Source organism: Vigna umbellata, chromosome 9 (assembly GCF_029865625.1).
Source record: "Vigna umbellata cultivar VRB3 chromosome 9, Vumbellata_1.0, whole genome shotgun sequence".
Classification (NCBI taxonomy): Eukaryota; Viridiplantae; Streptophyta; class Magnoliopsida; order Fabales; family Fabaceae; genus Vigna; species Vigna umbellata.
In genome coordinates this window covers 17,280,772-17,300,056 of record NC_142173.1, presented here as the reverse complement: position 1 = coordinate 17,300,056, position 19,285 = coordinate 17,280,772, and the positions used below count along the sequence as shown (strand labels likewise).

Sequence of the window (19,285 nt, the reverse complement as noted above, 5' to 3'; positions counted from 1 at the left end):
TCAGATTCTCCTCCTCTCTTCATAACAGAATAACTATATATATATAGTAATCTACCGACACATAATCTTATCTTGAGATATGAATGGTCTATTTTGATTCTCCCAGTTACTCTTTTTATCTGATTCTTCACCTGGCCATTAGTCACGGCATTATCTTATTCTATGAATTTTTTTCTCATTTGTCCTTTCCGTATATTTACTACGGACACTAAATTACAATGCTATTATTATTTCTTATTAGAAATAACGTTTCCAGTGCACTTCCTTGCGTCTGTACCAAAGTAAAATGAATATCTCAGAAAGATTTATAACGATTCACTGATATAATCGTCTTCAAATTAGTAGATGAAATCAGATAATGATCAAATGTGTCATGGTTAGTGTTTCTTCAATGGCTACTACCATGTACATACTTCTGCAATCCCCATTACAATATATACTAAAGACGTCTAACAAGACCATTGCATTTACAATACATGCATCAAAAGACAAAATGTGGACCACATCCAAAATATACATGTTCCAAAAAATAGGACACAAAGTTGGCCAATTACATTATACATCGGCCACCCGCCCCTACATGGTCAAGTTCTCCAAAATAAAAATTACCAGAACCTGTTATGTCATTTTAAGGGACCCTCTGAATATTGAATTTCCCAATATCTCAGTGGCGGAAGGACGCTTAAGAGGATCAGGGTCCATCATGACCTGTAAGTTAATCACCAAAAACTCGTCAAGTAAACCAAATCAAACCTCAAATTATAATATTCAACACATTCAAGATTTGATCAAAGAACACCATTTAAAACTTTCTACTTTTAAAATTTCTTATGCACTAGAACACCAGTTAACATGGCCGGAATTTAAATGTCACAATGACAAGATGACTCGGCAGTAAATAGAGAAGCAACATACAACATTCACTCTATTATCCTAATTACAGCTTACAGATCACATTTAAATAGAACTAAATGTATATTTTACAAAATTAAATAACTGTTATTATATACGTATCCATCTCTAGTTTCTTCGCTGAAGTGTACCCTATTGGACTTCCCATTACTGGTATAACATTTGCTAAACAATCAAAACAATGAAAGCAAATTTTAGAAACAAGGGAGCAAATAATTATTGCAATATTTCAATACTTCAACCCAGAACGTGTTCCACCAGATTGCAGGTAAAAAATAGAATGAAAAGAAGCACCTGGAGCAAGTTTTGAAACTGGATTGTAACTCCAGGCAAGTGTGGCACCTTTCCCTCTTTAAGTTTAGAGAACTCAGTTTCTGCTTTTGGCAAATGTGACCTTCGAATTATGTCAAACATGGAAGCTCCTAGGGAGAAGATATCTGCCTTATCTAGGTGATCATAATTCTTATTGAGAATCTCCAGCGGCATGTACCGTGCATCACCCTCTTCAACAAGCAAGCTATTGTCTAATAGAGTCGCACATCCAAAACCACCAAGCTTATAAATACCATCTTTGACGTAAATATTTTCTGGCTTGACATGAAGATGAGCTATTCCCTTTTCATGTATAAATTGCAGTGCACTAGAAACCTGGACCAAAATTATAACCACAAATCAAAATATGAACTCCAAAGAGAAACAACTTATCCAGTACAAAAATTTAAGTAGGAATTTAAAAGGATAATGAAACCAGGAGAGTACAGTATACACATGACTTTTGTTATGCCTAAACAAATCTGATTTGCACTATATAAAATTATTCTGAAATGATTCCTTGGTAAGACACATGAGTAAAAGACAATTTTGGTCTCAGAGCAATGGAGGGCTGCTTAATGAACGAAAAAGTTTATTTCATTCCCAAAATATACAAAAATTAGGTCATGTTAAGTTTTGTGCCACTATTTAGTCAAAAAAATGTAATTTTAAGAATCAATGTGACAGTATTAGGAACTAATTTGATATTAAACTATATTTATGGATCAATTTATATCTTCTACATATGAAGAAACTGATTGAATTGATATATCCCACTACACTCTGGATATACTTCTTTATTGATTACAGGCTGTTTTCCTATCAATGTGACAGAAAGAACAACCAAAAACACACGTAGGTTTACAAAGATACCACTGTGGTATTGTGAGAGACTTTCTCTCAGCCCTGCCCAACAATTTCCTAAAAACAGAACAGACTAAAAAAACTTCTAAGCCCCAAACAGACTTATATAGGTCTGTAACAGCTATAACTACTAACTGTTTCAACTGTCTGTTTTTCTCCTTTTGTACACAATACCATTATTTCAGAAAGTAAATCAGATTTCCCATTATTTCAGTGATTAAATTGACAACTTCTCACAAATTGAAGGACCAAATAGATCATTTATCTAAAGGAGTACATATAAAATGAGGCCAACCTGATATAAAACATCCATTTCATGTCGTTCGGTAAGCAATGTTGTACAATTTTCACTAGATAAGTTGTGATCACAAAACTCCATTTGAGTATACATTTGTTCATCCTCAATCCACGAAGAATAATATCTCACTATATTCTTATGGAAACCTAAAGCATAAAGGAGGTAAATATGACTAAAGAAGGACATGAAAGTCAATATTGAATAAAAGAAGAGTTGAAAGCGTAGAATAGAAACCTATGGCAGCCAAAGATTGAGCTTCTTTAAAAGCTTTAAGCCTACAAGGATAAAAGATTGGCGTAAATAGCTAAAACAAACACAATGAGAAATAAAATCCAAAGGTATGATCATGATGTCACCTTTCTGGTTCCGTACGCAACCGCTTGATGGTACATTTCACAGCATACATGCAGCCATCTAATCGCTTCAATACTTTAAAAACTTCGTTTAAGTTTCCCTTACCAATTTTCTGGTAACAAGGAAAAATGTTATGAAAACCAAAATCATATCATCAGCCAGTCAATACCAATCCAAAACAATTCATGTTAGGCAGTTACAACTTCTTTGTCAAACATAATACCTTAATCCAACGAAAGTCATAGAGATAGCGTGACCGACCATTACAACCAATAATGGAAGGGATGAGGTCTGCATAGTGTGCATATTCATAATTATATACAGTGGTAAAAAGCAAACATTTGCCACTTAACTCTAAAGGTGAAAATAAAATAGCTAAATAAAAAAAAACGAAATCACTCGAACAACATTTATCCGTACCATCAAATTTTAGTGTTTGGCTTCTAAAAATGTCCTCTTCCTCCTCTGAATTGCTTTTCAAAAAGGAGTTTCTAATACAAAGAGGAGTACTGCACCGTAGTGCAATTGCAGAACTCGACACATGTCTTCGAGTCCTCAGCTTATTATAATAATCTTCTTCTCGAAAAAAATGATTCTCTAATCCCACAAATGGATCATTATGGTCACTGCCAAGTTCCACAACTGGTTCATCATCGGTAAATCTGAGAGTATCACCATCATCTATGACACATCGAAGGTAAATGTATTAAGTATGTGCGTGTGTATATTACATTCAAAATAACACCATCATAGGTTTTTGTGGTTATTTTCTGAAATAGCAACCCGAATAATAGTTAAAAATGAAATTTTTTTCAAGACATTGTAATTAAGATTATTCTAAAATGGAAAAAGTAGCAAGCAACAGTTATTCTTACCCATTCGGCATCTCTTGGTTTTCGTAGCATACGGCTTCTCTGGTGACTTGGGGCAAGGGCTATCTTCCTCCACCTGAGAGGAAAAGAAAAACTATAAATATAAAAATATATAAATATAAAGACTGAAATGTATGTTACCTTGTCGATGTTACTATGGAAGCCTTTCAAAGGAAACTGATCTTCTGGAGTTAAGTAATCCGGTGTGCTGGGGAAGACAAACAACGGTGAGAGTTAGAGAGAGAAGGTTGAAGGGAGTAAGACAGTTCTTACCAAAACAGTTGCTGACTGAGAATGATGTCGTCATCGTCTCCGGATGAAGGCAACAGCTCCGGCTTTTCTTTCTGCATTTTCGTATTCATCTGGTTGGGTGTGGGAGACGAACTGTTTCAGAGTAATAAAAAACTTATTTAATCTGTGATTGGACCTGTCATTGAAAAGCGCAGCTCATGATGGCAAATTCTAATACTTTCTTTCTACACTTTATTTACTTAAAATCAAAATCATGCAATATATTTACTTTTATTTCGTTTTTTACTATTGTATTTATTATGGTTCAAATCAATTTGAAGGAAAATGTGTTGTATTTTTTTTTATTTAAAACATAAATACGATGTACAAAAAACTGAAAATTAAGTAAGAAGTAGTTTACGGAGTGTTATATAGTAAAAGAAATAATTGTTTGTAAAGATATAATTTTAAAAAAATTGTATTATAAAAAATTATAGTAGTAACATTTTATTCTACTAAAGCATATGGTAGTTAATTGTTTTAATCAATGCTTTGTTCCAGGATTTAGGAAGTGAGTAGATGGATTTGAAGGTGAATTACTTGTTGTTTATTTGAATAGATTTGGAGGTAAATAAGGGTGAATTTAGAAGTAAAGTTTATAAGAATTAGTGTAGGATTTGATTGATATCATAAAAAAATTATTTAATTGGTAAAAGTTGAAAATTACCAAAAGTCCCTAGTTATTAAAATTCTAATAGCTTCTTTCTACACTTTATTTACTTAAAATCAAAATCATTCAATATATTTACTTTTAGGTTTAATGTCTCAATAAGTTCCTATTTTTGTCCAGAATTTTAAATAGGTCCCTTTCTTTTTTTGCATCTCGATTGGGTCCTTATTTTTGTAAAATTAATGCGTCAAATTAATCAAACAACGTTAAGGATTATGTCACCTAGCATGCTGACATTGTAGTTTTAACATAGGTGTCATTAGAAACGTGTGTCAATTCTTTTATTTTAAATTTTAAATTAAAAAATTAAGTATACAGAGTCAAAATTTAATTAAAGAAAGGGCAAAGTTGGGAATTCGTATTCTACTTTCTGCTGAAAGCCCCACTCTCTCTGCAATTGCGAAATCGAAATAAAATTGGGGAAATTTGAATTTTAGGGCTCGTCACTCATCCACAAAATCCTTATTGTTCGATTGGAAGCATGAGTGTTGGTGGGTGAAGAACATCAACTTGAAATAATTGTGCATATGCAACTTGAAATATCGTTGTCTTTTCTCAGCCACCTTCATTTACTGTTAGTCATGGATTCTCATATTTGGATTCTTCTATCGCCAAACTATTGGCACAAAATATGTTCAATGATGTTGATTATGTTTCCCAGTTCAGGAGAGGATTAGAGGAAGCTACCAAGCTTCTTCCTTCTGGCCCTAAGTTTGTAACTGGTCTTCATTCAAACGGTGAAGAACAGAAAAATAATTTTGAAAATCGTGGGTAGTGAACAGATGCTATAGATCGGGTGTTTCTGAGTGTGGAAAACCTGGGTAGTGAACACAATTCCTTACAGAGTGGAGTAGTGAAAGGTGAGGAGCGAGATGGAGGGAAGGACCGATCAAAGAAAAAAGGGAGGTAGAAGGAAACTGTGGATTTGAGGAATCTTCTACTGATGTATGCCAATGACATTAGAGTTGCCACCAAATTACTAACGCAAATTCGGCAACACTCTTCTCCCTTCGGAGATGCATCGTAGAAGGTAGCTCACTACTTCGCTAATGGTCTTGATGCACGCTTGGTTGGGGCTGGTTCTAGCGGTCATGAACAATTTTCTTTCCTGAACTCTCAGAGGATTACTGCTACAGAGTACCTGAAGGCATATCAAGTGTTTCTATCTTCCACACCTTTTAAAAAGTTTACATATTTCTTTGCAAACACAATGATTATGGAAGCTGCAACAAAATCAGAAACCGTCCATATCATTGATTTTGGCATCCTATATGGTTTCCTGTGGCCAATTCTTATAAAGTTTTTATCAAACAGAGAGGGTGGTCCTCCCAAGCTGAGGATCACAGGGATAGAGTTTCCCCAACCAGGATTTCGTCCCTCTGAAAGGATTGACGAGACGGGTCACCGTCTTGCTAACTATTATAAGCGTTACAATGTACCCTTTGAATATCATGTCGTAGTATCAAGGAACCCTAGACCTCAACTTCTCCCAATTTGATTTTGATTTTGATTTCGATTTCGCATAAGAGAATGGAGCTTTCAGCACTTACTTTTAATTGATTTCCCAATTTTGCCCTTACTTATATTATATTTCCACTCTGTACACTTTATTTTTTAATTAAAAAATAAAATAAATACAATTAAGACATGTTTTTAATCTCACGTAATTTAAAATTACATTGTCAGCATGCCACGTAACACTCTCTTAACGGACGTTTGATCAATTTGACGGCAGACCTCTGATTGCTTCAATTTTACAAAAAAAAAGAATCAATTGAGACGCCGAAAAAAAAGAGAACTATTTGAGATTCACGCCGAAAATAGATCCTACCGAGACATTAAACCTTACTTTTATTTCTTTTCTTACTATTGTATTTATTAAGAACGCTTCAAATCAATTTGAAGGAAAATGTATTGTATTTGTTTATTTAAAATATAAACACGATGTAAAAAAAACTGAAAATTAAGTAATAAGTAGTTTACGGATTACTTATATAGTAAAAGAAATAATTGTTTATAAAGATATAATTGGAAAAAAAAAGTTGTATACATAAAATTATAGTTTTATGTATTATAAAAAATTATAGTAGTACAATTTTGTTCCACTAAAGTATATGTAGTTAATTGATTTTATGTATGTCAAGATGCCGAAAAATTAATAGTTGGTATATGAAAATTACATGATAGAACTTGGAAACAACTTTAAAATAAGATTAAAAAAAAATTGTGTTCTAATGAATATTTTACTTCCATTCATTTTTCTATAATTTAATATTTTAAATAGAAGAGTATGTTTTATATACGTATTTTATAAAAAAGAGTGGATTATTAAGAAATTATTAAAAGTAATTATTTCTTAATTAATTTTTAATTTATGAATTTTTGTTGTAATTGTGTTTAGAAAGCTACTTTCAAAATTATATAATTTTTTATACTCTTATATTTATATTTATAATTCTAATTTGATCTCGTACTTATTTGATCTAATAGATATATTAAACAATAATGTCAAATAAAGTCTATTAAGCTTTTTTATTTTGGAATAACCTAAAACAAATTTATTGAAAAACATTCACATATTAATGATAATCATAATAAGTTTTTTTAGTTTGATTTTATGATTATTATTTATGATAAGGTATCACTTGTTATTATTATTTATTTAAGACAAATATTATTATAGAAAATTATTCAATATCACAATATAGGTCCACGATACATGTTTTTCTATAAATACAACTAATATTCTCTAGAAGATACTCAATCACTCTAATAATCACTCAATCTTATACACACTCTCATATTCATTCATATATATCCAAAAATTCTCTTACTAACTTGAGCTTTAGAGAGTCTTTTGTAGGTGGATCTTCCCTTGCATTCCAACCTTTAGAAGTACATGGTAGGAACTAGAAGCCACTTCGATCACACCAATTGTCTAAAGGATCGAGCTTAGGATCCAGTAAGAACATTTGTCGCCCACCATGGGACCTCGATAAAATGTTTCTCCAACCTTACCTTCCCATGGTCACTACCCGTAATCAATCCCAACTTTCTAACCAAATGAAATCCAACCTAGTGACGACCCTTCAATATCAAATGCAAACTCTAATCCAACAGAATGAAGAACAACACAGGCACTATGATGCCAAGGTCGTAGCCCTATGCGCTCAACATTAGGTGATCCTTTAAGAACTCCAATAGAGGGGGGTTGAATAGTGTTTTCAAAACTTTTCGCAAATCAGGGTCTAATGAATGTATAAAGATAGATCCTTAAAAAAATGTTTGTTTAGACGCAAGAGTTCATAATAATAATTTAGAAAGACTTTTCATAGAGACAACGTTTAATGACTATTGCAATTATAAGTTGAACTGAAATAAATATTAAAAACTTGTATTTCAAAGCAAGCATGTAGAAAAACGTTTTAAACAAGAATCCAATAACACAAGTGTTTTATATTGGTTCATTCAATTCATAACTATGTCTAGTCTCCCCCAAGAACTCTTAAGAGGTTCCATTAATCTTATCCAAGATTACAATCAAGTACAAAACACTCATTGCACCGAGTATTATAAACCACTTCTAATTCCCAAGTATTATGGCCACTCCTAACATATGAGTATTCTAACCACTCCCAGTATATACACCGAGTATTATAAATCACTATTGGTTCCCAAGTATTATGGTCACTCCTAGCATCCTAGTATTCTAACCAATCCTACTATCCAAGTAATCTAACCACTTTTAGTATTCGAGTATTCTAACAACTCCTGATATTCAAATAGTGTTTTTAAAATTCTTTCACAAAGCAACAACTAATGGATTGTAAAAGATATATAATTTGAATAAGATGTTTAGAAGTTGGTTTTTATGAAATACGTGTATGGGAAACTTTTCAAAGAACAAAGTAGTAAAGTACAAATTTTAAATTGGTTCACTCAACCTAAGCTACATCCAATTCTCCCTTAAGAACTCTTAACAGGTTCCATTGATCCTTAAAAAGATTACACAAGTTTTACCTCTCCAAGTTTACAATGAGTATTCTCATCACTTCTCATTCACCCAATTAACACGACTAGTCTGAGTTTAATCACTCCTAGTTTACAAATATTAAACCACTTCTAGTTTCAACCATAAACAACACGTCTAGACTATTTAACTCAATTGAGATAAACACCAAGTGTTTCAATAATGTCCAACACAAGCAGTGTTATGAGAAAATACAAATGATAGCTCTCAGAAAGAGGATAGAAACAATATTAAGAAATATGAGATTTTGCTATGGTTTTTCTTTCTTAGAAAATATTTAGCTTTAGACGTTGTATGAACACAGTAAGCTTGTTTTAAGCGTTCACGAGTTCACTATTTTATCATTTTTATCTTCTCTTCAAGCTTTTATCTATTTATAGATTTTCTTGAAAGATGATTGTTAGACAAAGAAGTTAACTTCAGGTAGAGTAGGTAGCCTTTAGGTGAGAAGTTAGGCTCAAGTCTACTTTGTAGAGGTACAGAGCTTTATCATAGCCTTTATCAAAACAGAGCTTGTACGATGTGATAGAGAAGAAGGCTTCAAGGAAAACATTCCCAGAATGTTCTTCATATCTCTCTACGTCTTTTTCTTAGGTGTAGTGATTCTGATCATATCTTTCTGTTTTAGTGATCTAGACAAATATAAAAAACAAGGTATATAAGCATTGAGACACTTTATTGTACATGCATTAAATATTTTGAACGTTGATAAGCGTTAGGCCATATTGTGCGTTCAAAACATTTTATCAATTGTCATTTCATCAATAAATACATCATTTGGTAAAGCATGATCATTAGATGGTGTAAGACATTAGATGCTTGAAAAGTTATAGCCTTTAGTGGTCTTTTGTTAGATGATACATTTCATAAGATACTTTACTTGAATTAACATTGCATTGAATAAAACTTTCTTTTAGCTTCAATGTTGTCATGAGATAGACATTTTTTGTTTATAAAATGGTAGTTTGTAACTCATATCGTATATTAGATGATTTATTGAAAGACACTTTCTTTTCTTAAATCTTGTTTATAAACTTTATTTTTCAGACACTTCAGTCTAGAAAACATTTTAGCTTAATTTTGTCTACAAAAGATGTCACAAAATATTTTTCTCTTAGACTTTATTTCTTTAAAACAACTTTTCATACACATCGATATTTCATTTAATGCTTTTGTTAAACTTCAAAACCTAAGTTTGTATAGACATAAATACACCTAAACAAAATAATTTTAAAAAGATTTTCAAAATATATGTATCAGAGCATGAATTTATTTTGTAAGTGTATCAAAACATTTTTTATAGATTTTTTGAAGATATCAAATTTCTTTTAAGATTTTCAAAATGTTTGTATATCAAGATTTGTATCAGAGCATAAAGTGTAAATATCAAGCAATTGTATCAAAGCGCAATGTATATTAGAGCGGAAAAGTATTAGAACAAATGTATAATTATCGGAACAATTATATGAGAGCAAGTAAATATAGCATTAATTTTTCTTTTCCAAGTATTAGAGCATATCGTTTATCATTATTGGTAGTTTCAAAGCATTAGATGATTATCATACTATTCAAAGATCAATAATAAATGACTTTCATCATTTATAAATCATATATGCAAAAGTTGTGTATTAAAACAAGACATAAATTTTTTATGCAAAACATGTGTATCAGAACTTGAACCAAGAACTTATGTATATATTGGAGCATAAATAAGTTTAAATGTTCGTACGTTTATTAGAGTATAAACAAAAGCTTATGCGTATTAGAGCAAAAAGATAAGTATAAGTTTTGACATGTGTATTAGAGCAAAGAGTGTTCATACATTATGAGAGCATAAATATAATATCTAAGTCATATTTTATATTTCAAGAGATAAGCATCTTTCAAGATACAAGCATTTTCAACAGATAAAAAATGTATTTTATATTCCTAAATGCAATAATATATTATTATATTTCTCCCCTGAATGTAATATCTATCATTATTTTATATAATATTATTGCTATAGTCGCGTTTTAGTGTAGATTAATGAGTTGATTATTTTAGAATTACTAGGCTTTACCATGCTTGTAGATTCAATGGGCTGATTATTTCTTAGATTGAATGCGATAATATTTACTTCCCTTAACCCTTAAGATATTCTCTCTCTTTTTTGTTTTCTGTGGTTACTTCTTTTGTTTCACAGGTGCTTTCCAATTTAATTAAGTGGGGTTTTTATAATATAAAGAGAGCAAAAGAAAATAACAGTTTTGGTGCATTAAATTCTGAGATTACAACTGACATGACGAGTTCAACACTCAATAATAATGTTAAAAATGATCGATCTTATTTTTATAAATAAATATAATTATTTAACGTTCGTAATTATTTAAATCAATGTGTCACTTTTTTTCTTATTTTTTTTAAATACCAATAGTACTGTTCAACGTAATATTTATTAGTGAGAAGTCAAAGAATCACCATTTTTAATTTTTCTTTCTTTTTCTTTTAAACAACAAATAATACGTGGAATTTTGTAAGGGCTTCGACATATTATTTATCAGCCAGAAGCCAAAAAGTAATTTTATATAATTTTTTTCTTTTTTTTAAACCACGTATAATACGTTGAATTTTGTAAGAGTTTCCACGTATTTTTTGTCAGCCAAAAGTTTCCCATTTTAATTTGAGCGGGAGATTGAAAATTCATTAACATTATCTTAGCGCGCGCGAGACCCTCTTCTTTCAAACTTTTCTCGAACCAAGTTTGACGACCATCACATGTAATCTTTCTTTCATTTGATACAAAATGCATGTTAATTAACTTTATGTATAATTTTCGTTTGTTTTGACCGATTATTTTCGTGTTCTAGTCTTTCATAGGCGCATTCTGCTTTATCTCTTACTAGTGGAAACACTTTATTCCGACGAACCCACCTTTTGAAGGTTAGTTTTCGTTTTTGAAAAACTTATTTGTTGTTTTTTGTTGAACTTGTTTGTTGTTTTTTGTTGAACTTGTTTGTTGCTGTTATCTGGTTGAACTTGTTTATTGTTGTTGTTTTTTTATTGAACTTGTTTGTTGTTTGTTATTGTTATTTGTTGTTGATATTATACTACACATTCATAGTTCATGCTTTATAAAATACCAAAAACTGAAATTTGTTGTTTTTCTGCTTTCCCGATCTCTTAAAGTTCTAAAAAATTGTTACAATTAATTAAAAAAAACAAAAAATTTGCTTAACGTCTAATATTAACAAAATTCGATGTCAATTTGATTAACATCGAATTTTTTAAATTCGACGTCAATTTAACGTCTTCTTCTGATATTTTTGTACTAGTGTCAAAAGTTCTGAAAGAATTAATGTATAGGCCCATTATAAATTTGATTCTATAGTTTTGGGCTTGTAGAAAACCCTTGTCATGCATGAAGCATTTTTATTTGGTTTTACCTTATCATTCTTAGCCTTTCATTCATTCATTAGCCATTTAATGTATCATGTAACATGTCATTATATTATATGTTTTTATTTATTTATAATATATTAAGTATATACGATACGTAGAATTATATACGTATACATATATAAATCTTTTGCAAGTTTCAAATATAACTGAATATTATTTTAAATAGGAAGTTAGGGAAAATTACGATAACATGGTAAGAAGTCTTTGAAAATCTAATTATAAACTGAGTGGATTATCAAAATATAAAATAAATAAAGAAATAGTTTTAACGTTGGAGAATTTATTCACTGTTAAATAAACGGTGGTTTAGATTTTGTAATGGTATTGTGTCACGCGTATAAAGCATGATAGTATTAAGGGGGAGAAACGATTACACCTAGTGACCACGTGTCAAACAAAGATGAAGGCATGAGAGTGCGCAGAGGGACACGTGAGAGGAGAGGAAATACTAAATGGAGGGATTTCATTCTGGGATAGTCAATCGGTGGTATGGTCCCTCTTTCTGCAATCACTTTTTCTTCAGATTCTTCTTCTCTGAGTTCCTTTCCTTTATTCTTTTACAGGAATGGAACACATCATGGTTCAGCTGTGACTCATACAATTTTATTTTCTGCATTTGTCATTTTCATTGTTAGCCACGTATTACTTGTCTGAGACAGTTTTATTTCTCAATAAAATTTCATTGCTCTGTTCGATTTTTATACATACCTCATTTAGCACTGTTACATTGGTGCTTTCATTGCCTTCCATGGATGAGAAGACAAGATTGAAAGAGCTCCAAACCGAGTTCCGCACAATGACTGATGATCTGCATCATCTAACAGCAACGGTGGAAAAGCTGCAGAGCACGATAGATGAGAGAAATCGAAATCAAGACTCGACGATGGATGAAATCAAACTCGTCTTACAGCAACTATTGCAAAATTCCACTCAGACATTTGGAAGTCCTTCGAACTCCAATTCCACAGTCAGAGTTCATCCACTACATTCTACGAACCCGATAAAAGACATTTCTCTCGGTTTTCCGCACTTCGATGGCTCCACCCCAGTTTTAGAATGGATTTTTAAAGCAGATAAGTTCTTCAACTACCACAACACACCTGATGCTGAGCGAGTTGAAATAGCTTTTATGCATTTTGAGAACGACGTGGTGCCATGGTTCCAAATGTTGTAGAAGATTGAAGTGGTCACAACCTGGACAGCGTTGAAGCGTGCTCTAGAATCTCAATTTGGACCCTCTCCCTTTGATTGTCCAATGGCAGAACTGTTTAAGCTCCAACAGCAAGGCTCGATATCAATTACTATATGAAATTTATGTCGCTTGCAAATCGCTGTGAGGGTTTAACCGAGGAAGTTATTTTAAATTGCTTTATGAGTGGTTTAAATCTTGATATTAGAAGAGATGTGATTGCCTTGAATCCAACAAACCTATTACGAGCAGTAGCATTAGCTAAACTGTATGAAGATAAATATATGCCAGGAACCAAGCCTACTCCTAGTTACACCATTCAATACACAACTTCTCTGAAAGTAACTACGTCCGGGGTTCAAAACACCACAAGGACCATCCTACCAGCTTCCAAATCTTCCTTACCTCCGTTGTTACCTAACCCACCAGGACCACCATTAAGAAACCCCAATGTCAAAAGAATAAGCCCAGTAGAAATGCAATTACGAAGAGAGAAGGGTCTATGTTATTTTTGTGATGAGAAATTCTGTTTTAATCACAAGTGCCAAAACAAGAAATGTTTTGTCCTACAATTGGGGAGGACGAATCAGATAATCTGGAATTAGAGACTAAGTTACCCCAAGACAAGGAAGCAACTGGAAACGAAGATCATCACCTATCTTTGAATGCCTTGAAAGGTGGTTTCGGAGTAGGGACAATTCGATCCACAACACATATTGGAACTATGTCAGTCAAAGTATTGATTGATGGAGGCAGTTCTGATAATTTCTTACAACCAAGGGTTGCGAAATTTTTGAAACTTCCCGTGGTGATGACTCCTTCATTCAAAGTAATGGTTGGTAATGGGAATTACATGGAATCTGAGGGCTTAATACAAAATTTGGCTTTAATAGCACAGGGCAATGTTTTCACATTACCTGTGTTTCTTTTATCATTCTCTGGTGTTGATCTCATCCTTGGTGCAAATTGGTTGAAGACAATTGGGCCCCACTTAGCAGATTATGATTCGCTGCAAATCAAGTTTTTGCAGGATGGTTGCTTCACTACATTACAAGGTGACCGAGACATGTTACCTGAAACAGCTCAACTACGTCACATAAGGAGAATGATGGACACTAATGCCCTAGATGAGATATATAGTATGAAGATGGTCCATCAAGCCACTCAAAATTTTCCTCTACTTGAACTTCTAGAGGACATGGAGCCAGACTTAGTGAAATTACTACACAATTATAGCATTGTCTTTAGCCAATCGTGTGGACTACCTCCACCAAGGAGTCATGATCACTCTATTCCTTTGTTAGAAGGATCAAATCCAGTCAAGGTGAAGCCTTATAGATATCCACACAGTCAAAAGGAAGAAATTGAAAAATTGGTAGAAGGTATGTTAAAAGAGGGCATTGTACAACCCAACAACAACCCTTTTTCATCTCTAATTATTTTAGTCAAGAAGAAAGATGGCATATGGAGGGTTTGCACAGACTATAGAGCCTTGAATGCTATAACAATTAAGGACAGTTTCCCAATTCCATCAGTGGATGAACTTATTGATGAGTTGTATGGAGCTCGTTATTTTTCCAAGCTGGATTTACGGTCTGGATACCACCAAATTTTACTGAAACCGGAGGACCGACATAAAACTGCATTCAGGACTCATCAAGGACCCTACGAATGATTGGTTATGCCATTCGGGTTGTCCAATGTGCCAGCAACATTTCAAGAATGAATCAAATCTTTAAGGGTGTATTGATAAGATTTGTCCTAATTTTCTTTGATGATATATTGGTCTACAGTTCAAGCTGGAAAGACCACTTATACCATCTAGAAGTGGTGCTGAGGATTCTCCAACAGAATCAATTATTTGCTAAGTTCTCTAAATGCAGCTTTGGAGTGCAGTAGATCGGGTATCTCAGTCACACATTGGAAGGAAATGGAATTGCTATGGAGTCTGAAAAGTTGGAGGCTGTAAAAAATTGGCCGAAACCTACAACACTTAAACAGTTGCGAGGTTTTTTAGGATTAACGGGGTATTACAGAAGATTTTGTCAAAAGTTATTGATGTGTGAGTACATGTAATTGCATTCATGTCTTAGTTTAGGTCATTTGCATGCATAATTGCATTCATTGAAGGATTTAGTCATGGATTATCTCTGTTTCGGATCATACATTGGCATTTTGTGTTTTTATTGTAGATTGATGATTCTAAGTGCCAAAATCACAATTTGGGAAGAATTGATGTACAAGATACCAAGATGAATCCAGAGAGTTCAACAACCAAGCTGTGAACAGTCTCACAACCTGTGGAGTTACATGTGGATGTTGCTTCTAAATGGAGTTGCAAAACAGAAAGTTCAACAACTGTGCTGTGAAAGTTCCCACAACCTGTGGAGTAATCTGTGGATTCACGTAAGAAAACAGAATTAAAGCAGAGAAGAACACAGGCAGAGTGGGGAGTTTTCCATGGGCTGTGAAAGTTTCCAGGAGCAGTTATTGAGCAGTTATTGATCTCTTTTATGACTGATTTTAAAAGATTAAATTAAAGGAAAATTGGAGGAAGTTAGGGAAAAGGAAAACCACTCTCCTAAAAAGGAGGAATTTGTGGAAATGATGGGGGAGGAATGAAAACACGTGGAAGGGGAGACAAAAAGGGAATTGACAGACAACACCGGGGGCGCTTCTTCTTCATCTTCTTCTTGGGGAGTTTTTTCAGAATTTTTGTTTTAGTACTTCTCTTACATTATGCAGAACTAATTTTCCATTTTGTTAGTGGATTGATGTAGTGCTTTGGATTATAATTTCTGAACCTTTTTCAATTGATGTTAAGTTCATTTTAATTATCCCAGTGTTCTATTTATGTTTTAATGTCTATTCTATGAGCAGTTTCACAGTTGGGAGATTGGGAATTGCTTGCGTTTATAAATAGAACAGATTAGATGTTGTCACAATTGGGAAATTGGGCAGGACTAGTTAGTTTGAATTGAGATATGATTGTTCTTCATGATCTTGTTGAATTTGTAATTGGCCTAAGGGATTGGGGATTCAAATTCAAGGGATATGTTTGCCTACTAAGGGATTAGGGGTAAACAAGCTCTAAATAAACTCAAGTGGATAATTATAATTTACACATCGATTGAAAAGGGGAGGAAATTATATAAAAAGGTATGAAATCAATTCTCTAACATTGTTTATACTATTTGAATTTGCAGCACTTGTTTATGTTCATCATTCTACTTGACAATCTTTGTTGCTCAAAATTAAGTAAATTAGTAAACTAGTACTCAACTCATTCAATCCTTGAGGACGATATTTTGTTACTACAATTACGATTGGTACACTTACCAAACGTACATGAGTTATGCACAAATAGTTGCACCATTGATTGATTTATTAAAGAAAGATTCATTTAAGTGGAGTGTAGCAACAGACAAGGCTTTTCAAGAATAGAAGCTAGCCCTCACCACTGCTCCTGTTCTAGCAATTCCAAATTTTGAAGAACCTTTTGTTTTGGAAATAGATGCTTCTGGGTTGGGCATTGGCGCGATATTAAGTCAAAATAAGCACCCTATTGCTTATTTTTCGAAGAAATTATCATTAAGGATGCAGAAACAATCGGCATATACCAGAGAATTCTATGCTATCACTGAATCTTTGTCAAAATTCAGACATTATTTACTTGGCCACAGGTTCATTATTAAAATAGATCAGAAGAGTTTGAAAGAATTATTGGAGCAGACACTCCAAACCCCTGAGCAACAACAATGGCTACCCAAATTTATAGGGTTTGATTTCACAATACAATACTCCCTAGGGAAAGAGAATATCACTGCTGATGCTTTATCTAGGAGCTTTGCAATGGCTTGGTCAAAACCACGTAATACATGGCTACAATCAGTTGTAGAAGCAACCAGAAAAGATGAGGAATTGATGAACATTTTTGTGGAATGCAAGGACAACTCAGGGAAGAAGGGGGACTATGCAATACAGCAAGATATTTTGACGTGGAAAGGGCGAATTATGCTGCCAAATCATGCAGAACTGAGAAATCGGATCATAGGAGAATTCCATGGATTAAAAATTGGTGGTCAGACGGGAACTACAAGAACTATGGCCAGACTGAGTGCTCAATTTTTCTGGCCTAAAATGCGAGAAGATATAAGGATGTTTGTGAAGGAATGCTTTATTTTCCAGCAAGCTAAAGTCATTCAGTCTTTACCTGCTGGTCTGTTGCAGCCCCTACCAATTCCAAACTTGATTTGGGAAGACATTGCTATGGATTTCATTGTTGGCTTACCAATTTCGTAGGGTTATTCCAATATCATGGTGGTCATTGATAGACTCTCAAAGTTTGCGCACTTTATTCCATTAAAGACATGATTCAATAGCAAAACTGTAGTTGAAACTTTCATTCAACATTTTGTCAAATTATATGGATTTCCAAAATCCATTGTGTCTGACTGAGATAGAGTCTTCATCAGCAACTTTTCGAAGTTATTATTCAAGTATCAAGACACCACTTTAGCCATGAGCTCATCATACCATCCTCAATCTGACGGCCAAACCGAAAATTTAAACAGAACTTTGAAGATGTATCTCAGATGTTTTGTCTTTGACCATCCTAACAAATGGCTAAAGATGTTCCCATGGGCTCGTTTTTGGTATAATTCATCTTTTCAACATAGTATTGGTATGTCTCCCTACCAAGCGGTCTATGGAAAGTTACCACCAACTATAATTAAATATGAGCATAGTGACAATGACCTCGTAGACCTACAAGAGAGCTTAAAGAACCGTGATGTTTTATTGAAGAAATTAAAAGCTAAGCTTCACCATTCTCAGAATTATATGAAGGGGCAAGTGGATAACAAAAGAAGAGATGTTTTCTTGGAAGTAGGGGATTTTGTTCTAGTGAAATTACAACCCTACAAGCAACATTCAGTGACCCTGAGAAAGAATCAAAAGTTGAGCTTAAGGTACTTTAGACCTTTTAAAGTTATTGAGAAGATTGGCAAGGTCGCTTACAAACTCCTACTCCCAGATTCCGCAAAAATACACCCAGTGTTCCACATTTCATTGCTTAAGAAATTTCATGGAGATCCTAAGCAACCATATTTTCCATTACCTCTTACTACTACTGAAGTGGGACCAATCATGCAACCTTATCAGATTCTGGACAAAAGAGTGGTTAACAGAAATGGACGAGAAGTAATCGAGGTGCTGATAAAATGGAATTCGTTTTATGAAGCAGACAATTCATGGGAAGCCATTGAAGAAGTACATAAAGCATACCCTCACTTCAACCTTGAGGACAAGGTTGTTATTCCATATGGGAGTATTGTCACGTGCATAAAGCATGACAGTATTAAGGGGAGAGAAACAGTTACACATAGTGGCCACGTGTCAAACAAAGATGAAGGCATGGGAGTGCGTAGAGGGACACGTGAGAGGAGAGGAAATACTAAATGGAGGGATTTCATTCAGGGATAGTTAGTCGGTGGTATGGTCCCTCTTTCTGCAATCACTTTTTCTTCAGATTCTTCATCTCTGATTTCAGTGTGAATAATTCTCTAAGTTCCTTTCCTTTATTCTTTTACAGGAATGGAACACATCATGGTTCAGTTGCGACTCATACAGTTTTATTTTCTGCATTTGTCATTTTCATTGTTAGCCACGTATTACTTGTACTGAGACAACTTTATTTCTCAATAAAATTCCATTGCTCTGTTCGATTTTTATACATACCTCATTTAGCACTGTTACATATTGTGTATGCAATTAAATTAATTTTATGTTTGTCAATTAGATGTATTATTTTACGAAAAATTATAAGTTTTATAGTGTGATTGGGATAACATGACAATATGTGTCTGTTCAAAATAATTTTAGATTGTTTCTATATAGTTTAGGTGTATTTCGAGCTGTTGCTTTGTTGGTTGGACGTGTGTCTGGATTGTTGTTATGCGGTTTGGGTATGTTGTTGTGCTTATTTTGGAGGTGGTCGTGTTGCTTGGTTTTGTTAGTGAGTTGTTCCAATGTTTTTCGAGTTGGTTGCTTG

The 19,285-nt window shown here is 33.4% G+C and overlaps 1 protein-coding gene and 1 pseudogene across 1 annotated transcript; one reads left to right on the top strand and one right to left on the bottom strand.

Annotated features, from left to right (window-relative positions):
* Positions 1-304: 304 nt before the first annotated feature.
* Positions 305-4,018, bottom strand: LOC124847048 (wee1-like protein kinase). Its single transcript, XM_047324434.2, has 10 exons — positions 3,886-4,018; positions 3,754-3,820; positions 3,616-3,688; positions 3,161-3,421; positions 2,964-3,031; positions 2,743-2,852; positions 2,621-2,661; positions 2,384-2,532; positions 1,207-1,560; positions 305-708 (listed from the first exon to the last, which is right to left on the bottom strand). The coding sequence occupies exons 1-10, from the start codon at positions 3,972-3,974 to the stop codon at positions 619-621; spliced, it is 1,302 nt and encodes a 433-aa protein (XP_047180390.1). The 5' UTR covers positions 3,975-4,018; the 3' UTR covers positions 305-618.
* Positions 4,019-12,927: 8,909 nt separating this feature from the next.
* LOC148192754 (uncharacterized) lies at positions 12,928-14,908 on the top strand (annotated as a pseudogene).
* Positions 14,909-19,285: the final 4,377 nt, after the last annotated feature.